Here is a 26,707-nt window from a genome sequence, read left to right on the forward strand (position 1 = left end):
TGAGTCGGAATCCCCAAAGAGATTCTGACTGATCAAGGCACTATGTTTATGTCACGCACACTGCGCGAACTATATGGGTTACTGGGAATTAAGCCTATCCGCACCAGCGTTTATCACCCACAAATGGATGGCTTAGTCAAACAGTTCAATCGCACCCTCAAAAACATAATTAAAAAATTTATAAGTGAGGATGCACGCAACTGGGATAAATGGCTCAAGCCCCTGTTATTCGCAGTGCAAGAGGTCCCACAAGCCTCCACGGGGTTCTCCCCGTTCTAATTATTATATGGGCGTAAGCCATGTGGCATTCTAGATGTGCTGTGGGAAAATTGGGAGGAGGGACCTTCAACAAGTAAAAATGAAATTCAGTACGTTATCGACCTGCGCACCAAACTCCACACCCTCACGCACTTAACCCAGGAGAATTTGCGGCAGGCCCAAGAACGTCAAGTCCATCTGCACGATAGCGGCATGCGCCTGAGGGAGTTCACACCGGGAGATGAAGTACTCGTGTTGTTGCCCACGTCGAGCTCCAAATTAATCGCCAGGTGGCAAGGACCCTTTGAGGTCACACAGTGAGTCGGGGACGTCGACTATGAGGTGAGGTGAACGGACAGGGGTGGGGCATTACAGATTTACCACCTCAATCTGTTAAAACTTTGGAGCGAGGAGGTCCCCGTGGCATTGGTGTCAGTGATTCCAGAGAAGGCAGAGCTGGGGCCGGAGATTCAAAAAGGAAAATTGACATTGCCCACTGCTCCGGTCCCCTGTGGAGCCCACCTCTCCCCGACCCAACTCACGGAGCTTGCCCAGTTGCAAACAGAATTTTCTGACATGTTTTTGCCCCTGCCCGGCCACACCCACCTCATAGAACACCACATTGAGATGCCCCTGGGGGTAGTAGTGCGCAGCTGCCCTTACAGACTGCCCAAACACAAAAAAAAAGGTGGTTCGGGAAGAACTCGAGGCCATGCTCAAAATGGGCATTGTCGAGGAGTCCCACAGTGACTGGAGCAGCCTGGTGGTCTTGGTACCCAAGGCTGATGGGTCAGTCCGGTTCTGTGTGGACTATAGAAAAGTCAACGCTGTGTCTAAATTCGATGCATACCCAATGCCTCGTATTGATGAGTTGCTCAATCAACTAGGCACGGCTTGTTTTTATTCGACACTGGATTTGACAAAGGGATATTGGCAGATCCCCTTGACTCCACTATCCCAAGAGAAAATGGCCTTTTCCACACCGTTTGGCATACACCAGTTCGTCACACTTTTTTGGGGGCTGTTTGGGGTGCCTGTTACGTTCCAGCGGCTTATGGATAGGGTCCTCCACCCCCACGCCACCTACACGGCTGCATACCTAGATGACATCATTATTTACAGTAATGACTGGCCGTGGCACCTAAAACACCTGAGGGCCGTCCTTGGGTCGCTGAGGCAAGCGGGTCTCACAGCCATTCCAAAGAAGTGTGCAATTGGGTGGGTGGAAGTACGGTATCTGGGCTTCCACTTGGGCAATGGGCAGGTGCATCCCCAAATCAACAAGACAGCAGTGATTGCGGCCTGCCCGAGGCCCAAGACCAAAAAGGGGGTGAGACAGTTCCTGGGGCTGGCTACTATTGTAGGTTTATACCTAATTATTCGGACATCACCAGCCCGCTGACTGATCTCACTAAAAAGGGGGCACCAGATCCGGTCCAGTAGATGGAGCAATGCCAGCGGGCTTTCTCGGAGGTAAAGGCTGCACTGTGTGGGGGTCCACTATTACACTCCCCTGACTTCGCTCTCCCCTTTGTTTTGCAGACAGACGCATCGGACAGGGGGCTGGGGGCTGTTCTGTCCCAGGAGGTGGAGGGGGAGGACCGTCCAGTGCTGTACATCAGTCGGAAGCTGTCGATGCGCGAGGGCCGCTACAGCACAATAGAAAAGGAGTGCCTCGCAATCAAGTGGGCAGTCCTCACCCTCCGCTACTACCTGCTGGGGCGCCCTTTCACCCTCTGTTCGGACCACGCGCCCCTGCAGTCGCTCCACCGCATGAAGGATGCCAACGCGCGGATCACCCGTTGGTATCTGGCACTCCAGCCATTTAAGTTTGAGGTGGTCCACAGGCCAGGGGCGCAGATGCTCATGGCGGACTTCCTCTCCCGTCAAGGGGGGGGAGTCGGCTTCAGGCCGGATGGCTCCCCGGCCTGAGTTGGGCGGTGAAGGTATGTGGCAGCGGGGGCGTGGTCAAGCGTCAGTCTGTGAATGGAGGGCAGAGTTAGGGAAGGTAAGTGGCAGAATCACTACACCTGATGGGAATTAACCTGTGTTTGTGTGTCTTCCCCAGTGACCGTGCCCTATAAAGAGGAGAGGGAGAGCAGAGGAAGGGAGCTCTCCCCCAATCTGGACGCTTGTGTGCGTGCGTGTGTATGTATGTATGTGAGAGAGTGAATATAAAAGCTGAAAAGCTAAAATAAAAGTGTTTTTGAGAACTCAGTTCTGGCCTGCCATGCTTCTGTGCTCCACCCATCTAGAACTCTTGCTACAGAGTTGTTTGATGTAATTGAATTTAAGCATGGCAAGACATGTGTCCAATATGTTTGAGGTGATTTCCGTCGCATCTGCCATCAGTGAACTATCTGACATTAGCATGTTGGGCTATATTGTACCTTTGCAGAACTAAAAAAAATCAATGCAAATGCACATTGCAGCATGTCAAATGTAAGAATGGGTAATTGCAAGTTTTCTGAGAGCTGGCAAGTATTGCCGGTGTTGTGGGGCTGTCCCCAGGTGTGAATGATGGCAAATAGTGTGTGTGTGTGTGTGTGTGTGTGTGTGTGTGTGTGTGTGTGTGTGTGTGTGTGTGTGTGTTGGAAATTACCATGTGTGTGTGTTGGAGACACTGTTGGAAATTAGCACCTGCTACCTGCCAAATGTGAGTGAATTTGCTCAAGCTACCAGCCACAGTGGTGGGTAAATAAAAGTAATATATACAAAGAAATAATGCAATTGTAACAGAACTATTTGTGACATTCTGCAGATTGAATCGCAAGTCTGCTTGTTCCACTTGGACACTTTAATGAGGAGATGGTGTCCTCATTAAAGTGTCTGAGTGAAACAAGTAGACTCGGATTCAATGTGGCAACTTGAGCATAACCACCGTTTGATGGTTAAAGAGAATTACCTCAGGTCAAGCAGCCCAGGCTAGCATTGCAGCAAACAAGCAAAAAACATCCAAAATAGATTTTAGAATCCACCAGCCACAGTGGCAGGTGGATAAAAAAGTTAATTTCCAACCCTGGTGTGTATGTTTATGTGTATCTGCATGACAATGCATTTGTCTTTTGTCTGTCTCAGTGTATGTATTTCTATGTGTGTGTATGTAGGTGTATGTGTTGAAACAGATGTGTGTGAGTTGTCCTTACTTATTTGTATGTGGTGCACTCGCACAAGACCTTTTAGCCTGATCTCTCTTACTGCCATGTTTTATCTTCATATTTGAACATATGTGTAGGGATATCTGTCACTAAACCAATCTTTGCAGCAGGATGCAACTGGTTTCCTCTGTGTTTCCATTGCTCTGTGTGTGTGTGTGTGTTTGAGTGATGGTGTGTATGTGCTTATGACAGAAGGAGAGACAGAAGACAAAGGGAGAGAGTGTTCTGAACTTTTTGTGACCAATGATTTTTAAACAGTATTACTCCATCTAATATTCAGTGACGCAAAGTCAGTGCACTTCTGTTCCCTTTTCTTTTGATGAGTTTTACATCAGCATCCCTTCTGTTACTGTTACGGGTAGAAGGTAACAGTGTAGTTTTCAAATTTAGATGGCAAAAACAGAATGACACTGGACTGTTTTAGCATTGCAGCTTATGTGGCCAGGCCAGATGAGCTTATGCGATCACGTGTTGTCCATCCGTCGTCCGTCATTGTCCGTCATCGTCTGTCCACAATTTACAAAAATCACTACTCCTCCTACAGGATTGATGGGATTTTGATCAAACTCACATATAATGTTCCCCAGGTGGGTGTGCATAAAAGTTGTCAAGATGGTGGCACCACCTGTCATATTTACGATTTTATGGGCATCTTGGCCGGTATGAGCTACAGTCTCATTGAGGCTATTTTATTTTAATTGATTTGTATGAGCTACAGTACCTTGACACAGGGGTGCCACTAGAAATTTTGGGCCTTGTGGAAGAAGATAATATCAGCAATTACTTGCTTGCTTCTGGCAATTATTTGGCAACATACTAGCTTACATACTCACAATGTAACATACACTTGGATTTTAAAATCATTTATTTAAATAATAAACATCTAGTTATTTGTATTGTGGCATCAGATATGGTCTGAAAAATGTACTATGAAATCTGGAAATTTGATTATGAAAAAAGTATGGAATTTTAAAATGGAAAATGTATAGGAACCCTGGTACCCACTTTGCAACAGTTACAGTGCCATTCTATGTTAAACACAAGGTGAAATAATCAGTTCAGTGGATATAGATGGAAGGTTCATAAGCCAGCCTATGTAAACATATCCCTGAATATAAAATTTCACACAATTATGTCATGGCCAGGGCTTGTACACAAACAGCAATAAACAGACACAGAGGTTTGTGACCATTTCAGCCTCAGATTCTGAGATCACAAATTCATGCTGCCAGTTACAACACCGTGACTAATGAATCACTGGGCTGCCAACTCTCACGCAATGAGCGTGAGACACACGCATTTAATTGTCTTCACACGCCATACCTCCGATTTCTCATGCTAGAAAAAAATGTAGTTTATCTATCTGATCTAGGCTACTTGTTGCGTCGCGCCAACCACTTGCGATTGATCAATTACGCCTTACGCACGGCTAAACAGGCAGAGAGGTGTTCCCTTCTGTACACACTCCCCTATGGTAGGTGGTGCATCTAATGATGCTGCACTCGCTGGAAGTTGGATAATTGCCTACCATCAATTTAGAGGAAGAGGAGGGAGAAGAAGGTATCCGAGTTGAAGACGGGTGTCTCAGACAGGTTTGTACATATGTACGCCAATGTGTGGTGTTACTGGCGTAATTATGAACTTATATAAAGTTTCTTAATCGTTTTAGCCTATAAGTGTTGTGAGAATATTTAATACCATATCGAGAGCTGTGTACTAGGCATGCTAAATCATTATAGGCCTACTGCTATGCCACAGCCTCTATCTTCCCAAACAAGCAGCACGGGAGAGCACCTCCTTAGCACACGTTTATTAAGGCGCATTTTTAGTTTGTTTACTGTATGTTATCATACTTTATGACTTTATTTGAAGCCATACTGGAAATGTTGTAAAATAAAGCAAGTAAGAGATAATATTACAAATGCAAGAAGAGCCATTAGCCACCATACCTATTGTTTATTTACAGGGTATTTATTTTTAATTATTTATGATGTATGTAATTGCTCAGTTAAAGTAAATAAAGCATGGTCACCTGTAATATCAAAGAACTTGAACTTGTGAATAATTAAAAAAAAGACAGAGAACAATATACTGAGGAGACAGGGTTTCAAAGAGGGCAAGACAGGTAGAGAATATTTGTCAGATAACAGGCCCTGACGAATGCTCTATTACTAATAAGAAACATAGATAAGAAATAAATTAATAAGAAATATATTAATATAGCTTATTTAAGTATGACCAAAATTTTTAAGCCCAACTTTGTGTGCACATTCCCACCAATGGCCAAGGTTCAGCTTTTTGTGTTTCAATACTGTTCAAACTTAATCATTTTAATGTTTCTTGTAGCACATGCACATTTTGCTTACTGTTTAAGCATTTTATTTGTTTTTTTGCTGTTGATATTTTTCCCCATGCCAATCTTCTGCTGAACCCAGTGGTGGGGAAAGTCCTTAAATGCATAATGAATAGTCAGTGAGGGACAATCTTATTTTTGCAACAGTTATTAAAAACTTAACATTTAGTTTCAATTCAGAGAGTGTTTAGGCTTAGCTGATGAAATATTTTCAAACATGAACTTGCCTTTAAATCTGAAACACAGGTCTATAGGGCTACAGGAACATTGGCAGTCATCTGTAGTTTTCTAGTGTGGGGGCTTTTAAGCCAAAACTTGGTGCTTTTGTTGGCCACAAGCTGAAGGCCTGGCAAGTCAGGGTGTGTAAGAATGTAGGTATGGCACAGCAGGCCACTCCAAAAATCCACCAGAATGCAGGAACATCTACTAAATCCAAAATCTCAAACACCCCCCCCCCATTGTCCATCTCCAGCTGGACGACCCACAAACAAAACACCAGAATGCAGGGGGACAAGTGAATATCAAACTGAATACAAAATTCCCACTTACTGCATGGTGTGCGGAAAAATTTTGCCGTCGACCCCCCCACCCCCCAAAAAAAATCTCACTCCAAGGAATTTCGAAAAGTTGGCAGCCCTGGAATCAACAGTATTCCACTCCATAGACCTAATGTTATGTGAATGAGCATCTCATAGAGATAACTGTAAGGAATCAGAATTTGTGTCTCAACCACCAAATGCATTAAATTTGTAATTGGCAACAGAGGAAAATAAATCATGCACTTACCATTGGATATCTTCATAACAAAGCAGTGCATTTGTTGATTGAGTCTCCACACGTGAACATTTATGAAGTAAAAAATGATTCATTATGATATCGCTAATGATAACTTTGAAAAAAAAATTGTGCTCTGGCTAACAGGACATAAAAGTAAGGTCAAAAGTCCAATGTGTGCTGCACCCATTGGCTGAATCCTATCACCTGTGTTAGATTTATGTTTTTTAGTCTAAAAATACACTACAATTTTTTATTCTGCAGGATGAGATCAGTTCCTTATTGGAAATGTGCGTTGTCTGATGCTATAGTCGAGAAACCATTCTTTCAGGCCCAACACGGCCCCAGTATCAGTAAATTAAAGAGCGCTCTGTGTGTGTGTGTGTGTGCATGCACACCCACATGTGTGCACGTTTACTTCAGGTCATTGTGCCCTAGAGAGAAAATACAAGGGCTCACTAAAACCTAGGTCTGCTATTTTGAAATCTAAAAAAAGCTTCTCACATATCTTGTGTTCTGTGTTCTACGTAAGTGTTCGTTAGCTATGGCTTATTTTATTATTTGCTGTTCCTGTTTTTAGATCATTGCGTGACAATAAAATCAGGACTCTTTCTGGAAACACTTTTCAGTCGCTTGGAGCATTGGCAGAGCTGTGAGTACATGAAAGACTGCCTTGTGATGAAGTTAAAGCAATGCACCTCTGCTTATGTCATAAATATGTACATTTTCACCTTAATCATTAATCCCCAGAGGGAAATTCAAATTTGCAACTAAATCCAGTTATGTTTACTGCTTGATTTTACATAGGCACATGCTTCTGCTTGCATAATTTTTTTTCCTTTTCTGTCTTTATAGGGATTTGTCTTGCAACAGGATTGTAGACCTCCCCAACAACACATTTAAGAATTTAAAATCACTTTTAAAACTGTGAGTTAGTTTCTGTGTATAATATTGAAGGTATAGAATTTGTGAATCATTATATTATAAAATATTTTACACAATTACAATAGATTTCTGTTTTGGATTTATTTTCAGAAATATATCCCACAATCCTTTGATTCATATTCATACTGGTCATTTTGATCACCTGGACCAGCTTGAGTCTCTGTGAGTAAACAAGCACAAAAGTGGTTTGGGGGGGGCACACGATATTGTACAAAATGATTATATTTACCATCAATACAATTAGTGATATCAAATTGTGGTTTGCAGAGGATTGGAAGACATTGAAATTCCTGATATACAAATAAAGATGTTCCTCCCAATGGGCAAGCTGTCTTATATGTACGTGCTATAGGTCTTCCTGTGTTAATGCTCCATTAGGATTTGCCTTGTGTATTCTCTATGTATGTACTGTTAATCAGTCTCAGTCTTCTCCTGTACAGATACTTTAAGGATTTTCACTACTGTTCCTATGCACCACATGTGCGGAAATGCAAACCCAACACTGACGGGATCTCATCTTTTGAGGACCTATTGGCCAACATGATCTTAAGAGTGTCTGTATGGGTCATGGCCTTCATCACCTGCTTTGGAAATCTTTTTGTTATTGGAATGCGATCATGCGTTCATGCAGAGAACTACCTGCATGCAGTATGCATCAAAGTCCTGTGCTGTAGGTTTACATTGCACAAAGGAAGCACACAAGCCATCTATCACTCATCCATTTACTGAAACACACAGCTAATTGGCAACTGTGGGTGGTAGAAATGGGCAACTGGACTTGCTTGAAGATTCTTGAAAACGTTTCACCTCTCGTCCAAAAGGCTTCCTCAGTTCTGTCTGACTAATAGGGAGTATCAGATATTTATCCTCTCCTGGGTCAGAATCAGAATTCTGATGACCAGCTCATCTAAGGTGTCACTGATGCATCATGTTGGTGTGGGTCACTGGAGGCTGGGTGTGAACGGCGAGTCATTAGGGTGGACAACGTAGTGTATGCAATTCAGTGCAGTGAGAATTGCACGGATTCGTATATTGGTGAGACCAAACAATCGCTATACAGGCGCTTGGCCCAACACAGGAGAGCCAGCTCCTCAGGCCAGGACTCGGCTGTCTACATTCATCTTAACAACAAAGGACACTCATTTCAGGATTGTAATGTACGCATTTTAGCCAGAGAGGATCGTTGGTATGAGCGAGGAGTTAAAGAAGCCATTTTTGTCAACCTGGAACAGCCATCACTGAACAGAGGTGGGGGTCTAAGACATCATTTGTCAACTATCTACAAGGCGGTATTGGACACTCTTCCCAGACGGCTGGGTGTACGCCAGGACCCAGCTGTTTTCAGTGACTCACAGGAGGACAGAGAGAGTCAGATTGCCATTGATCACCCTAATGACTCGCCATTCACACCCAGCCTCCAGTGACCCACACCAACATAATGCCTCAATGACACCTTAGATGAGCTGGTCATCAGAATTCTGATTCTGACCCAGGAGAGGATAAATATCTGATACTCCCTATTAGTCAGACAGAACTGAGGAAGCCTTTTGGACGAGAGGTGAAATGTTTTCAAGAATCTTCAAGCAAGTCCAGTTGCCCATTTCTACCACTCACAGTTTACTATGACCTGGATGATTGAGAATCTTCACAGACAAGCTAATTGGCAAATTATTTTTGTGGTAATGTCACAAAATCAACTGCCTCACATTCACTTACTATGATCAGAATCAAAGGGATAAACCATTTATGTATAAATGATATAGAGACAGTGGAACGGACTTTGTGAGAATAACGGTAAAGCAATGATGAATGGGAATCTCATCTCATCTCATTATCTCTAGCCGCTTTATCCTGTTCTATAGGGTCGCAGGCAAGCTGGAGCCTATCCCAGCTGACTACGGGCGAAAGGCGGGGTACACCCTGGACAAGTCGCCAGGTCATCACAGGGCTGACACATAGACACAGACAACCATTCACACTCACATTCACACCTACAGTCAATTTAGAGTCACCAGTTAACCTAACCTGCATGTCTTTGGACTGTGGGGGAAACCGGAGCACCCGGAGGAAACCCATGCGGACACGGGGAGAACATGCAAACTCCGCACAAAAAGGCCCTCGCCGGCCACGAACCCGGACCTTCTTGCTGTGAGGCGACAGCGCTAACCACTACACCACCGTGCCGCCCATGAATGGGAATATTAGCCAAAAAGACAAATATATCAGTAAGATAAAAGCCCTGAAAAGATTTTATGCAAAAAATCCTTATTATGAAAAAAATGTAGCTAGTTATGTTTACGTTTTTTTTCACAATCATTTTCACACCTGTCTCAATACCATGTCCACTTTTTCAAAACTATTCACACAGTTCTCATTACCAAAATGCAGTTGTGCACACCAGTTAATCTCCCCTCCAAAATGTACTAAAAGCATCAGAATAGTTCATAAATATGTCAAAACCAGTTCAGTACACCAGAACACTAACAAATGGACTTCCCCAATATGAACACCCGAACACTCATAACCTACAGAACACTAACACCAGACAACAATACACAAAGTATCATCTTTTTATTTGGAGCATCCTGGATGGAGGGGGTCCCTTTAGTTTTATACATTCCTTTTTGAACATGTACATATTTTGAACATATCATTAGAAAACAGAATAAAACATCTGTACTGTATCAAATGTACAAAAGAACATGTTAGAGAAATGGATAAAAAAATTCTTGATTTGGCTCAAAATAGTTTATTTTTCCAATGTTGTTCAAAGGGCAATTTCAAAAACAAAACTATAGTCACTCCATTACTGCAATATAAAAATGTCTATATTGCTCACAGTAAATATACTAGTGCATCTCAAACAATTAGAATATTGTGAAAAAGTTCTTTATTTTCATAATTTTAATTTTAAAAAATCAAGCTTTTTTATTTTGATAATTATGGCTCGTAGCTCATGAAAATCAGGAATCCAATATCTCAAATTATTAGACTGTTTCCTACACTGCAAAAAAAAAACAAAAAACGATATCTTAGCAAGTCAAAATATCTTGAAAATAGTTGAAACAATCTAGCATTTCCTATTAGAAGAATACAAGACACCAATTCTGAGATTATTAAACCTAGTTCTAGATTGCAACCAACTTATTCTAAGATGTCTTGTCAAGTAAAAATATCTGTCCATGCAACAAGATAATTTCACTAGTATTAAGTAATTTGCTCCTCAAATTCAGTTTTCAATTTTTTGCAGTGTAAAATCAATTTTAAAAAAATGATTTACAATACAGAAATGTCCAACTTCTGAAAAGCGTGTTCATTTATACACTCAATACTTGGTTGGTGCTCCTTTAACACAAATTACTGCATCAGTGTGGCCTGTGGCACTGCTGAGGTGTTACTGAAGCCGAAGTTGCTTTGGTAGTGACCTTCAGCTTGTCTGTATTTTTGGGTTGGGTGTTTTTCATCTTCGTCCTGACAATAACCCATAGATTCTGTTTGGGGTTCAGGTCAGGTGATTTGGCTGGCCAATCAAGCACAGTAATATTATGGTCAGCAAACCATTTGGTAGTAGATTTGGCACTGTAGGCAGGTGCCAAGTCTTGCTGGAAAAGGTAATCAGCACCTCCATAAAGCTTGTCAGCAGATAGAAATACAGTATGAAGTGCTCTGAAACTTCCTGGTAGACAGCTGCATTGACCTTGGACTTGATAAAACACAGTGGACCAACACCAACAGATGACATGGCACCCCAAATCATTACAGACTGCAGAAACTTCACACTGGACTTCAAACACCTTGGATTCTCTGCCTCTCCACTCTTCTTCCAGACCTGAGGACCTTGGTTTCCAAATGAAATGCAAAATTTCATGGCACCCCAAATCATCACAGACTGCAGAAACTTCATACTGGACTTCAAACACCTTGGATTCTCTGCCTCTCCACTCTTCTTCCAGACCTGAGGACCTTGATTTCCAAATGAAATGCAAAATTTACTTTCATCTGAAAAGAGGGCTTTGGATCGCTGAGCAACAGGCCAGTTCTTTCTCTCCTTAGCCCAGGTAAGACGCTTCTGATGTTGTCTCTGGTTCAGGAGTGGCTTGATATTCGGAATGTGACAGTTGTTGTCCCTTTCCTGAAGACGTCTGTGCATGGTGGCTCTTGATGCACTGACACCAGTCTTAGTCCACTCCTTGTGAAGCTTTCCCAAGTTCTTGAATTGACTTTTCATGACAATCCTCTCATGGCAGCAGTCATCCCTGTTGCTTGTGCACCTTTTCCAGCCAGCCTTTTCAGCAGTGACCTTCTGTGGCTTACCCTCATTTTGGAGGGTGTCAGTAATCATCTTCTGGAGAACTGTCAAGTCACCAGTCTTCCCCATGGATGTTCTTGCGAGTACCGAAGTCAACTGAGAGATACATGGTATTTATACTGTTTTACTCAAACTTGAAATTAAATGTTCTCATATTTTGAGGTTTTAAATTTTTTTTGTGCTGAATTCCTTAATTATCAAAATTAAAATAGAAGAATGCTTGAAACATTTTAGTTTATGTGTAATGAGTCTAGAATATATTAAAGGTTCACTTTCTTAAATAACTGATGGAAAATATTGACTTTTCATGATATTCTCATTGTTTGAGATGCAGTAGTAAATAATTTTGACAAATAATTTTCTTGACAATCCTCTTAAGGCTGCGGTCATCCCACTTCCTTGTGCACCTTTTCCAGCCAGCCTTTTCAGCAATGACCTTCTGTGGTTTACCCTCATTGTGGAGGGTATCGATGATTGTCTAATGGACAACTGTCATGTCAACAGTCTTCCCAATGATTGTGGTTGCGTGTACTGAACTACACTGAGAGATACAGTATTTATACTGTTTGAATGGTAATTTACTCAAACTCAAAATGAAATATTCTAACATTGAGATTTTTTTTGCACTGTAGGCCATAATTATCAAAATTAAAATAGAAAAAAAATGTTGAAACATTTTAGTTTACATGAGTCTCAAATGTATTAAATTTTCACTTTCTTAAATTACTGATGGAAAATATTGAACTTTTTCACAATATTCTAATTGTCTGAGATGCACTAGTAGGTATGGTTATATAGTGACTGAACACATATTACAGTCACTTAATCAGCCCCATACATGTGAACCTTTGGTCAATCAAACCTGTTTAACCAACCTCCAAAATCCGTATTTCCCTTATAAAATCCGTATAAGATGCAAATTAAAATAATTTACCTAAAATTTGAATGATAATTAACAATGATATATCCAAGTTACTTTTTATTCAATATTAATAACAATAAACCTTCAGAATGAATACAAAGCTCCAATGTTTGACAAAAACACAAAGTGTCACTCTAATGTTCTGAATTGTACTCCATGACAGCTTTTTTTAGCAGTCTGCACCAATACCTCACGAGGCTGCATGTCACAGCAAGTGTCTGTGTTGATCTTGCCGGAGTGCCCATTCAGAATCTTTTCAGTCACTAGTGAAATTCGCTCAGGTGGAACTACGCGTTTCAAACAAAATGTTACTTCCGGGTTGGCGGGATTCTCGCAATGCGGTGTGCGCATGATCAAAAGTGGAACAAAGTCTCGCTACCACAAGATAACGCGCGAGTTCATAAGACTCTTTACTGGCTGTCTGTGCTTTCTGTGGTGTATAGTACGTTTGTAAATGTTATGCGCTCTTTTATCATCGTGGGAATTGATTATAGCTCTAAATAAATATTGAAGTTTTTTTAAAGAATCCATATAACTTTATTTGTACGCCCATATACTACGTTTATTGAATCAATAACGGACATAAATACCTGTGGACTGTGGGGGAAACCGGAGCACCCAGAGGAAACCCACAGGGACACGGGGAGAACATGCAAACTCCACACAGAAAGGCCCTCGTCGGCCATGGGGCTCAAACCTGGACCTTCTTGCTGTGAGGCGACAGCGCTAACCACTACACCACTGTGCCACCTAGTGTAATGTTGTAAGGCAAAAATAAAGACAAAAACCAAACAAAAACATGCCATTGCCGGCAGGAGTCAGTCCAAGTGAGAGAGAGCGAGAGCGATGTAGGCCCATACTTTTAAGCTGCGGTAGCGCGCGTCCCAGGTGCTCCAAATCTGGCTGCCATGATCACCTCCCTCTATTATCTTAAAGAACACACAGACACAGTAACTTATCCACAACAACTGCAGAGCCAATGAGGCAGGGACCGTCACAATATGCACTCCTCTCCCTCTCCAGCCCACTCTTCTTCCTCTTCCAAGTCCTCTTTTTCTGGGTGTTTCCATGTTGTACACACAAATCATACCAAAGGCACCACCTTTTATAGAGATCCTAATGACACTGGATAAAAAACACCTGGATAGGTCTTCATCTGCATTGGTAATCAGTTATGAATTGGGCATTTCTATAGAATCAAAACAGTAAGATTTTAGTGTGCAAATGAAGAAAACTCTGTCTCAATCAATTCTGTCTTATGTTTGTTTTTGAATGCAAGTTTAACAGTTTGGAAATGAATATTTAAGCATGTATAAAATGGGGCTGTACATACAGTGTCTTGCAAAAGTAATCATCCCCCTTTGTGTTTGTCCTGTTTTGTCACATTACAAGCTGGAATTAAAATGGATTTTTGGAGGGTTAGCACCATTTGATTTACACAGCATGCCTACCACTTTAAAGGTGCAAACTGTTGTTTTCTTGTGACACAAACAATAATTAAGATAAAAAAAAACAGAAATCTGGAGTGTGCAGAGGTATTCCCCCCTCCAAAGTCAATACTTTGTAGAGCCACTTTTTGTTGCAGTTACAGCTGCAAGTCTCTCTTGGGGTATGTCTCTATTAGCTTAGCACATCTAGCCACTGGGATTTTTGCCCATTCCTCAAGACAAAACTGCTCCAACTCCTTCAAGTTAGATGGGTTGCGTTGGTGTACAGCAATCTTCAAGTTATGCCACAGATTCTCAATTGGATTGAGGTCTGGGCTTTGACGAGGCCATTCCAAGACATTTAAATGTTTCCCTTTAAACCACTCCAGTGTAGCTTTAGCAGTATGTTTAGGGTCATTGTCCTGCTGGAATGTGAACCTTCGTCCCAGTCTCAAACTTCTGGCAGACTCAAACAGGTTTTCCTCCAGAATTGCCCTGTATTTAGTGCCATCCATCTTTCCTTCAGTCTTGACCTGCTTTCCTGTCCCTGCTGATGAAAAATATCCCCACAGCATGATGCTGCCACCACCATGCTTCACTGTAGGAATGGTGTTCTGAGGGTGTTGGCTTTGCCCCACACATGGCGATTCCCATGATGGCCAAAAAGTTCAATTTTAATCTCATTTGACCAGAGAATCTTCTTCCATGTGTTTGGGGAGTCTGTCAATGCTGTTGGGCAAACTCCAAATGTGTTTTCTTATTGTTTTCTTTTTTCTGGCCACTCTTCCATAAAGCCCCACTCTGTGGAGTATACAGCTTAAAGTGGTCCTATGGACAGATACTCCCATCTCCGCTCTGGAGCTTTACAGCTCCTTCTGTGTTATCTTTGGTGTCTTTGTTGCATCTCTGATTAATGCCCTCCTTGCCCGGTCTGTAAGTTTTGGTGGGCGGCCTTCTCTTCTCAGGTTTGTAGTGGTGACATATTCTTTCCATTTTGCTATAATGGATTTAATGGTGCTCCCTGGAATATTCAAAGTTTGGGATATTTGTTTTTTAACCCAACCCTAATCCATACTTCTCCACAACTTTGTCTCTGACCTGTTTGGAGTGCTCCTTGGTTTTCATGTTGTTTGCTTAGTAGTGTTGCAGAGTCAGGGTCCTTCCAGAACAGGTTGAGTTATACAAACATCATGTGACAGATCATGTGACACTTTGATTGCACACAGGTGGATCTTAATCAAGTAAATATGTGACTTGTGAAGTGAATTGGTTGGACCAGCTCTTATTTAGGGGTTTCATACGAAAGGGATGAATATCTATGCACACTCCAGATTTCAGTTTTTTCATCGTAATTATTGTTTGTGTCACAGTAAAAAAAAAAAAAAAAGCACCTTTAAAGTGGTAGGCATGTTGTGTAAATCAAATGGTGCTAACCCTCCAAAAATCCATTTTAATTCCATCTTGTAATGCAACAAAACAGGACAGACAACAAGGGGGATGGATAATTTTGCAAGACACTGTATACAGAGTTCTCTTGGTGTTTGAGTGAGAAAAGTGTTCATGAAAAGTGTTAGACATGTCATCTAATGCATTTTGTGTGACAACAATGTAAAATGATCCACATTTTAGTCCACTTAGACCTAATGTAAACTGTGTGAAGAGTTTTGAAAAAGTGGACATGGTATTGTCAGGGTGCAGGCACTTGCAGGTGCAGGGAAAAGCAGGTGCGTCACAAACTGGAAACCAAATCCAACTCTAAATCGAAAGGCTTAATATGTATGTAGCTTTCCCTAGGTGTGGGTGGAGCACAGAGGACGGCAGGACAGAGATCAGGTTCAACAAACAGTTTTATTGTTCCACTTTTCAGGGAACACAATAGGGTTTACGCAGACACACGCACACACACACATCAGGTGTCTGGTTCGGGAGAGATCTCCTCTGCTCTCGCTCTCCCTCCCTAAATAGGGCGCGGTCCCTGGGAAGACACACAAACACAGGTTAATTGCTCTCAGGTGAAGTGAATCTGCCACTTACCTTCCCTGACTCCGCCCTCCTGTCACAGACCGGTGCTCGACCACGCCCCCGCTGCCACATACCCCCACCGCCCGACTCAGGCCGGGCAGCCGTCCGGCCCGCAGCCGACTCCCCCCCCCTTGACGGGAGAGGAAGTCCGCCACGACCATCTGCGCCCCCGGCCTGTGGACCACCTTGAAATTAAAGGGTTGGAGCGCCAGATACCAACGGGTGATCCGCGCGTTGGCATCTTTCATGCGGTGGAGCCACTGGAGGGGCGCGTGGTCCGAACAGAGGGTGAAAGAGCGCCCCAGCAGGTAGTACCGGAGGGCGAGGACCGCCCATTTGATCACCAGGCACTCCTTCTCAATCGTGCTGTAGCGCCCCTCACGCACTGACAGCTTCTGGCTGATGTATAGGACCGGGCGATCCTCCCCCTCCACCTGCTGGGACAAAACGGCCCCCAGCCCTCTGTCCGACGCATCCGTCTGTAACATAAAAGGGAGAGAGAAGTCAGGGGAGTGTAAAAGTGGCCCCCCACACAGTGCAGCCTTTACCTCAGAGAAAGCCCGCTGGCACTGCTCCGTCCACTGGACCGGATCTGGCGCCCCCTTTTTAGTGAGGTCAGTCAGCGGGCTGGTGACGTCCGAATAATTAGGTATAAACCTACGATAATAGCCAGCCAGCCCCAGGAACTGTCTCACCCCCTTTTTGGTCTTGGGCCTCGGGCAGGCCGCAATCGCTGCTGTCTTATTAATTTGGGGACGCACCTGCCCGTTGCCCAAGTGGAAGCCCAGATACCGTACTTCCACCCGCCCAATCGCACGCTTCTTTGGGTTGGCCGTGAGTCCCGCCCGTCTCAGCGACCTAAGGACGGCCCTCAGGTGTTGCAGGTGCCGCTGCCAGTCGTTACTATAAACGATAATGTCGTCCAGGTAGGCGGCCGCATAGGTGGCGTGGGGCCGGAGGACCCGGTCCATCAGCCGCTGAAACGTAGCGGGCGCCCCAAACAGCCCAAACGGAAGTGTGACGAACTGGTGTAAGCCGAACGGTGTGGAAAAGGCCGTTTTCTCCCGGGATAATGGAGTCAAGGGGATCTGCCAATATCCCTTCGTTAAATCCAGTGTCGAGTAAAAGCGAGCCGTGCCTAGTCGATCGAGCAGCTCATCAATACGAGGCATTGGGTACGCGTCGAATTTAGACACCGCGTTGACTTTTCTATAGTCCACACAGAACCGGACCGAGCCGTCGGCCTTTGGAACCAAGACCACCGGGCTGCTCCAGTCGCTGTGGGACTCCTCGACGATGCCCATTTCGAGCATGGCCTGAAGTTCTTCCCGAACCACCTTTTTTTTGTGTTCGGGTAGTCTATAAGGGCGGCTACGCACTACCACCCCCGGGGGTGTCTCTATGTGGTGTTCTATGAGGTTAGTGCGACCGGGCAGGGGCGAGAACACATCCGAAAACTCGGCCTGCAACTGGGCGACCTCCGTGAGTTGGGTCGGGGAGAGGTGGTCTCCACAGGGGACCGGAGAGGTACGTGATGCCAAATTCCCTTTTTGAACCTCCGGCCCCAGCTCCGCCTTCTCCGGAACTACCGACACCAACGCCACGGGGACCTCCTCGTTCCAGAGTTTGAGCAGATTGAGGTGGTAAATCTGTAGCGCCCCACCCCTGTCTGTTCGCCTCACCTCATAGTCGACATCCCCGACTCGCCGTGTGACCTCAAAGGGTCCTTGCCACTTGGCGATTAATTTGGAGCTCGACGTGGGCAAGAGTACGAGTACTTTATCTCCCGGTGTGAACTCTCTAAGGCGCGTACCCTTGTTGTACAGGCGGGCTTGCCGTTCCTGGGCCTGCCGCAAATTCTCCTGAGTTAGGTGGGTGAGCGTGTGGAGTTTTGCGCGCAGGTCCATAACGTACTGAATTTCATTCTTACTTTGTGAAGGTCCCTCCTCCCAATTTTCCCGCAGCACGTCTAGGATGCCGCACGGCTTACGCCCATATAATAATTCGAACGGGGAGAACCCCGTGGAGGCTTGAGGGACCTCTCGCACTGAGAACAGCAAGGGTTCGAGCCACTTATCCCAATTACGTGCGTCCTCACTTACGAATTTTTTAATGATATTTTTGAGGGTGCGGTTGAACCGTTCTACTAAACCGTCCGTTTGTGGGTGATATACACTGGTGCGGATCGGCTTAATCCCCAATAACCCATACAGTTCGCGTAGTGTTCGTGACATAAACGTAGTGCCTTGATCAGTCAGAATCTCTTTCGGGATTCCAACTCGGGAGATGACGCGGAAGAGTGCCTCTGCAATACTGCGTGCTGAGATATTGCGCAGAGGCACTGCTTCCGGGTATCGCGTTGCATAGTCCACTAGAACTAATATAAAGCGGTACCCTCGTGCTGACCGATCTAATGGCCCGACGAGATCCATCCCAATTCTTTCAAACGGGGTCTCGATTAACGGTAGAGGGCGCAATGGCGCTTTTGGAATGGCCGCTGGATTTACTAACTGGCATTCGCGGCATGCCGTACACCACCTACGGACATCGCCGCGAATCCCCGGCCAATAGAATCGGGCCATTATTCGGGCTAGTGTTTTATCCTGCCCTAAGTGTCCAGCCATGGGATTAAAGTGAGCCGCCTGGAATACCAATTCCCGGCGGCTCTTTGGAATCAAAAGCTGCGTGACTCGCTCTTTAGTTTGAGTGTCCTGCGTCACTCGGTATAACCTATCCTTCATAATCGCAAAGTAGGGGAAGCCTCGGGGTGGCGTTCGGCTGGAGCGTTTGACCATCGATTACTCTCACTTGGTCAAACGCATGCCGCAGAGTCTCGTCTCGCGACTGCTCTAATGGGAAATCCGCGAGGGATTCCCCAATAGAGAGAGGAGGAGCCGGTGGCTCCTCACCCTGACGCGGAGATGACGTAGACGGCTCCGCGACAGCTGCTCCCGCCAAAACGACACCGGGACCTCCCCCTGTCAACTGGCAGGACCCACTCTCTACTAGGCGCGTCATTAAACCCCGAAATCCCGGCCAATCAGTCCCCAAAATTAACGAGTGGGTAAGGCGAGGATTAACCGCCGCCTTCACTATAAATTTTTCCCCTCTGAAAATAATATGGACCGACACCAAAGGGTAGCTGTGAACATCCCCGTGCACACACAAAACCTTCACCCCTTGTGCTCCCCCCAATGCCTCGTTTTGAACCAGGCTTTGGCAAATTGAGGTCTGATTACAACCAGAATCCACCAATGCCTGATATGTAGCCCCTTGGATACTCACCGGTATGCGATACGCTCCGGCCCGATCGAGGGCGGCCTCTGGCGCGTCGGGGATCCGAACCACCGCGCCCACTTCCATTGCTGTGCACTGCTGTTGAAGGTGGTCCGGTTCCCCGCAACGCCAGCAAACCGGCCCGGGCTTCCCCTCTGCACCGGTGCTCTGGGGCTCACTCACCTGAGGTGGGGGAGAGACAGACACAGAAGGGAGAAACAGGAGGGCACCGCGGGTGCGGCGGGCCGGCAGGGGTGGTGCCGGCCCCCGCCTCCGCGGTGGGAGAATGGGGCGAGGACGGGACACAGAAGGAGGGGAGAGAGAGAGAGAAAGAGAAGAGGAGAGAAGAGATGTCGACATCCGCTGTCCTGCCGCCGAGACAGCCGCCAGATGATCCTCCGCCAGCTCGACTGCCTGATCCAGCGACGCCGGGCGGTGGCACTGGACCCACTCCGCGGCTCCTGCTGGTAAGCGGGCGATGAACTGTTCCAGTACCACCTGATCGACGATTCCCTCGGCGTCGCGATCTTCGGCCCTCAGCCACCGCCAGCAGGCGTCCCGGAGCTGCTGGCCGAACGCGAACGGGCTGCCGACTTCCTCCATCCGCAGCGCGCGGAAGCGCTGGCGCTGCTGCTCCGGCGTGCGCCCCACGCGCTGAAGGACAGCCCGGCGAAGGTCGGCGTAGGCCAGCCGGCGATCGGCGGGGAGCTGTAGTGCAGCCAGCTGCGCCTCTCCCGTCAGGAGGGGGAGGAGGCGCGCCGCGCGCTGCTCCATCGGCCACCCCGAGGCTTCAGCGACCTGCTCGAATAACGTGAAGAAAGCCTCGGGGTCATCCTGCGGGCCCATCTTAGTTAAGGTGAGGGGAGACGGGCCCGCGGCCGGAGCGCTGGTGGGCCCCGCCGACGCGAGGAGACGCCGGAACGCCTTGCGATCTTCTTGCTGGGCCAGCACCAGGGCATCGAAGCGCCGCTCTTGTTCCTTTCGGAGTGTGACGAGCGCCTGGTGCTGGCTTTGCTGAGCCGTGGCGAGGGCATGGACCAGGTCGGTGAACGGGGAGGATTCCATGGGGCTGCTGGGTTGGTGCTCCATCTCCCGGGTTTCAGCACCACTGTAGCTTTCCCTAGGTGTGGGTGGAGCACAGAGGACGGCAGGACAGAGATCAGGTTCAACAAACAGTTTTATTGTTCCACTTTTCAGGGAACACAATAGGGTTTACGCAGACACACGCACACACACACATCAGGTGTCTGGTTCGGGAGAGATCTCCTCTGCTCTCGCTCTCCCTCCCTAAATAGGGCGCGGTCCCTGGGAAGACACACAAACACAGGTTAATTGCTCTCAGGTGAAGTGAATCTGCCACTTACCTTCCCTGACTCCGCCCTCCTGTCACAGACCGGTGCTCGACCACGCCCCCGCTGCCACAATGTAGTCAAGGTTGAGCAAGGGTCAGTTGATGTGCAGACAGAATGTCAAAGAGCAGGCAAGAAGTTGAGGTTGGGGGGGGGGAGTAAACTAAGTCAAATCACTAGAAGCCAGGCACTATAATGATAAGGCTTGGTATGATCAGGCATGGGGACACAGAATGATACTTTGCACTGAGGTGAGTGTTTGCAGGGCTTAAGTAGAGTGGTGATTAAGCAGATGATGGAGAACAGGTGCACTTCTAATACTCAGGAGAGGCAGGGTGACATCTAGGAGATGTACAGTAGGTCGGAGCAGCCATATTTGGATACTGCTCCGAACTTAGATTTCCGGCACTATTACTGACAGGTATTGAGAATATGAAATTTTATAAATATGAAAATGATTATAAAAAAAACGTAATCTGGATGTGGTTGTGTTCACTGCAAAAAAAACAACAACCTGAAAACTGAATTTGAGGAGAAAATTACTTAATACTAGTGAAATTATCTTGCTGCATGGACAGATATTTTTACTTGATAAGACATCTTAGAATAAGTTTGTTGCAATCTAGAACTAGATTTAATAATCTCAGAATTAATGTCTTGTATTCTTCTCATAGGAAATGCTAGATCGTTTAAACTATTTTCAAGATATTTTCACTTGCTAAGATATAATTTTTTTGCAGCGTTGGGGGGAGGGGGGGTGGTCTCAGGAAAAGGGACATCCTGCACTGTCACATCTGGACCACACAGGTTCATGCAATTTTTTTTGTTCTCACTTTTTGCAGCAGGAAGATAATTACCAGAACCAATATTAGTTGTGGCTAAAAATGTCTGCAAACAGTCAGTCATATAAAAATAGTGATAAATTCTGATTAACTGAAGCCCCTCAAATGAGTGTAAAAATGTCTCCTAGCTCAGAAAAGCTCACCTTTACCTTCTACAACTAGACATTTTAAAGGAACTAATTCTAAATCCTGGTCAGTTTCAGTGGCTCTGGAGCTTATGCCATGAACACTAAGAAGTAATTTAACATAACAAATCAACCTACTGGCATGTTTTTGAGAGGTGGGAGGAAACTGGAGAACCTGGAAGAAACCCGCATGAACATGGAGAGCATAAAGCCTAATGCTCAGAATCAAACCAGGAGCGAGCTGTGAAGTGGCAACACAAGCCTCTGAGCCACTGTGCTGCACCTTTATAGACATATATTAAGATATTTATACTTGCATATGTATCAAGTAAAAATAAGCAATTTTTTGTAATTATTTATTAAGTAAAAATGTAATGAATATAGGCAAGTTCAATTAACATTTCTCTTTATTAGATATATACACTGCGAGCTGGCTTAGTGGTTAACGTGTCCGCCTCTCGATCGGGAGCTCATGAATTCTATTCACGGTCGGGTCATACCATAGACCATCATAAAAATGGTACCTACTGCCATCTGGCAAGGCACGCTGCAATACAGATGCAAGTGGGGAGTCAAACTCTTGTGGTTACCAGAGGACCAGCCCCCCACTGTAACCCTAGCTATGTAATAGATGAGAGGCCGAGGGCTACATAAACGGAGATTGGCGCCGCCACATGGCGTGGGAAGGACTTTATTATATATAAATTTAAAATGATTAAGCCCATTTCTTGAAATTGTCTTATTCTATTGGCAGATACTTTTGCTTATTTCAAGCATTTATTTTCCAAATAGAAACTAAGTAATCTTCCAATAGAATAGAAAAAATCTAACTTGAAATTAGTAAATATGTCTAGAAAAAGGCCTTCTACTTTTTCTATTCTATTTATGTAATAATCACAAAATAAGATATTAGATAACCTTTTCTTTATTAAATATATCTTCACTTGTGAATATATCATTTATTTATTTATTTTATTTATTTATTTATTTTGCAGTGCTCCCTTAATCTCTGTACCCTTTCTCCTGTTTTCTGCAGGTGCAGACTGTCTGATGGGGGTCTACCTGTTCTTTTTGGGTGTGTTTGATTTGAAGTTCCGTGGTGAGTACAATCGGAACGCACTGCTGTGGATGGAGAGCCAGGAATGCCGTACAATCGGCTTCCTGGCCATGCTGTCTTCTGAGGTATCTGTCCTCCTCCTAACTTACCTGACTCTGGAAAAGTTTTTGGTCATCGTGTTCCCCTTCAGTCATCTGCAACCTGGGAAGCTCCAGACTGGTGTGGTGCTAGTCTCAATCTGGCTGCTAGGATTGCTTATAGCTGGTGTCCCTCTGCTCAGTGACAACTATTTTGGCAACTACTATGGACACAATGGAGTCTGCTTCCCCCTGCATTCTGATAGGCTAGAGAAGCCTGCTGCTAAGGGTTACTCTACAGGAATATTCCTGGGTGATTTTTTTTATTTTTATTTTTAAGAAATCAAATTGGGGCGGCACGGTGGTGTAGTGGTTAGCACTGTCGCCTCATAGCAAGAAGGTCCGCGTTCGAGCCCCATGGCCAGCGAGGGTCTTTCTGTGCGGAGTTTGCATGTTCTCCCCGTGTCCGCGTGGGTTTCCTCCGGGTGCTCCGGTTTCCCCCACAGTCCAAAGACATGCAGGTTAGGTTAACTGGTGACTCTAAATTGAGCGTAGGTGTGAATGTGAGTGTGAATGGTTGTCTGTGTCTATGTGTCAGCCCTGTGATGGCCTGGCGACTTGTCCAGGGTGTACCCTACCTTTCACCTGTAGTCAGCTGGGATAGGTTCCAGCTTGCCTGCGACCCTGTAGAACAGGATAAAGCGGCTAGAGATAATGAGATGAGATGAGAAATCAAATTCTGTTGCATATGGATACAGTAGCATCATTGATTTTATTGTCGTTCTGTTCATATGCATTTAAATTTAAATTTGGGGATTTAAAAAAGCCAATGTGGTTCAAATGCTGAGTTGACATTTTTATATATATACTAAATATGCATGGAGAACTACAACCCTGATTCCAAAAAAGTTGGGACAAAGTACAAATTGTAAATAAAAACGGAATGCAATAATTTACAAATCTCAAAAACTGATATTGTATTCACAATAGAACATAGACAACATATCAAATGTCGAAAGTGAGACATTTTGAAATTTCATGCCAAATATTGGCTCATTTGAAATTTCATGACAGCAACACATCTCAAAAAAGTTGGGACAGGGGCAATAAGAGGCTGGAAAAGTTAAAGGTACAAAAAAGAAACAGCTGGAGGACCAAATTGCAACTCATTAGGTCAATTGGCAATAGGTCATTAACATGACTGGGTATAAAAAGAGCATCTTGGAGTGGCAGCGGCTCTCAGAAGTAAAGATGGGAAGAGGATCACCAATCCCCCTAATTCTGTGCCGACAAATAGTGGAGCAATATCAGAAAGGAGTTTGACAGTGTAAAATTGCAAAGAGTTTGAACATATCATCATCTACAGTGCATAATATCATCAAAAGATTCAGAGAATCTGGAAGAATCTCTGTGCGTAAGGGTCAAGGCCGGAAAACCATACTGGGTGCCCGTGATCTTCGGGCCCTTAGACGGCACTGCATTACAGCATACAGGCATGCTTCTGTATTGGAAATCACAAAATGGGCTCAGGAATATTTCCAGAGAACATTATCTGTGAACACAATTCACCGTGCCATCCGCCGTTGCCAGCTAAAACTCTATAGTTCAAAGATGAAGCCGTATCTAAACATGATCCAGAAGTGCAGACGTCTTCTCTGGGCCAAGGCTCATTTAAAATGGACTGTGGCAAAGTGGAAAACTGTTCTGTGGTCAGACGAATCAAAATTTGAAGTTCTTTATGGAAATCAGGGGCACCGTGTCATTCGGACTAAAGAGGAGAAGGACGACCCGAGTTGTTATCAGCACTCAATTCAGAAGCCTGCATCTCTGATGGTATGGGGTTGCATTAGTGTGTGTGGCATGGGCAGCTTACACATCTGGAAAGACACCATCAATGCTGAAAGGTACATCCAGGTTCTAGAGCAACATATGCTCCCATCCAGACGACGTCTCTTTCAGGGAAGACCTTGCATTTTCCAACATGACAATGCCAAACCACATACTGCATCAATTACAGCATCATGGCTGCATAGAAGAAGGGTCCGGGTACTGAACTGGCCAGCCTGCAGTCCAGATCTTTCACCCACAGAAAACATTTGGCGCATCATATAACGGAAGATACGACAAAAAAGACCTAAGACAGTTGAGCAACTAGAATCCTACATTAGACAAGAATGGGTTAACATTCCTATCCCTAAACTTGAGCAACTTGTCTCCTCAGTCCCCACATGTTTACAGACTGTTGTAAAGAGAAAAGGGGATGTCTCACAGTGGTAAACATGGCCTTGTCCCAACTTTTTTGAGATGTGTTGTTGTCATGAAATTTAAAATCACCTAATTTTTCTCTTTAAATGATATATTTTCTCAGTTTAAACATTTGATATGTCATCTATGTTCTATTCTGAATAAAATATGGAATTTTGAAACTTCCACATCGTTGCATTCCGTTATTATTTACAATTTGTACTTTGTCCCAACTTTTTTGGAATCGGGGTTGTACTATATCCAAACTATATACAAAAAAAATATCATTAATATGCAAATGGTTAATAAATAAACAAATATTTAGAAATCTTAAACGCTGACCTTACAAGTGATAAATTAATGAAGTAAAATAAGTATGAAAGTTATTCTGTAATTAATTATGAGCTAATTTATTGATGTTCTTATGTTGCTAAGTTTTTATTTTATTTTCCTATTTCTTTATTTCCCTAGTAAATGAGTTCTCTGTTTATTTTCATTTATTATATTTCCTTAACCATTAATTAATTCATCGTCTGTAACTGCTTTATACTGGTCAGGGTTGAGGTAGATCTGGCGCCTATTCTAGGAACTATGGGTGTGGGGCATGTTTTTGTGAGGTGGGAGGAAAGCGGAGAACCTGGAGGAAATCCACATAGAAACAGGAAGAACATATACAAAAACTCCACACAAACAGCAATCCACTGTGCCACTGTGTCATCCCTTAAGCTATGGTCACACTACAGCTCACAATGCTTTGCGATGGGTTATCAATGAAAATGAGGCATTTTGGTGGTGATGCACGGCAATATACAGGTGAGCTAAAAGTTGTGGTCACACGGCAGGTGAACACTTGACTGGCATGACCACGCTCGCTCACGGAGTGCATTGTGCGCACTCTTAGGACCCAGTCGTTTTGATAAACAACTGATGCTGATTTGAGCGCAATCAGCATGCACATATAAAGATGCTGTTTTCACAGAGACTTTGTGAAGTATTATCACTGTCACTTTTGTTTCTAGCCATGGTTATCACTCTGGCTAAATACTCTGCTTTATGTTTTGGCTTTGTTTGTGTTTTGTTACTCTGATTTTGCCTCACTTTTTTTTTAAAAATCATGCCTGCTAATAAACACTTTTCCTGGACTTACATCCATCTACCGCCACATACCTGACAGACTACTTCACAAAGTCTCTGTGAAAATTGCATCCTTATATGCGCATGCTGATTGTGCTCAAATCAGCATCAGGTGTTTCCCATCATGACTAGGTCCCAAAAGCGCATACAACGCACTCCAAAGGATCCCTGAATGTAAACGAACTTTTCAAGTCTCAGGGAAGGTTAGGCTATGCCAAGCCGCTATGTTGATGAGTCTTCCGTGAGCATCGGGGACATGGATTTGAGATAAATGCATCTCAAGAGGCTCAACAAAGGTTCCCCAAGCTTGAGGAAGTATTCCCAAACCCATTAGCGATTATTTGTCTTGTCTCGTCTCGTCTTCTTCCACTTTATCCGGGGCCGGATCGCGGAGGCAGCAGTGTAAGCATGGAAGCCCAAACTTCCCTTTCCCCA

At 44.6% G+C, this 26,707-nt stretch overlaps 1 protein-coding gene across 4 annotated transcripts in view; it reads left to right on the forward strand.

The window, feature by feature from the left end:
- Window positions 1–26,707, forward strand: part of rxfp2a (relaxin family peptide receptor 2a) — a 202,894-nt gene that overhangs the window by 163,405 nt on the left and 12,782 nt on the right. For 2 of the 4 annotated variants that reach the window (XM_060909647.1, XM_060909646.1), the window contains 6 exons: window positions 7,124–7,195; window positions 7,399–7,470; window positions 7,579–7,650; window positions 7,756–7,827; window positions 7,929–8,158; window positions 22,797–23,207. In XM_060909647.1, coding sequence (XP_060765630.1) covers window positions 7,124–7,195; window positions 7,399–7,470; window positions 7,579–7,650; window positions 7,756–7,827; window positions 7,929–8,158; window positions 22,797–23,207 — 929 coding nt within the window. The remainder of the gene's footprint in view (window positions 1–7,123; window positions 7,196–7,398; window positions 7,471–7,578; window positions 7,651–7,755; window positions 7,828–7,928; window positions 8,159–22,796; window positions 23,208–26,707) is intronic. The other 2 variants (XM_060909649.1, XM_060909648.1) reach the window with 2 other exon arrangements.

This window comes from Neoarius graeffei, chromosome 25 (genome assembly GCF_027579695.1).
Source record: "Neoarius graeffei isolate fNeoGra1 chromosome 25, fNeoGra1.pri, whole genome shotgun sequence".
NCBI classification, from domain to species: Eukaryota; Metazoa; Chordata; class Actinopteri; order Siluriformes; family Ariidae; genus Neoarius; species Neoarius graeffei.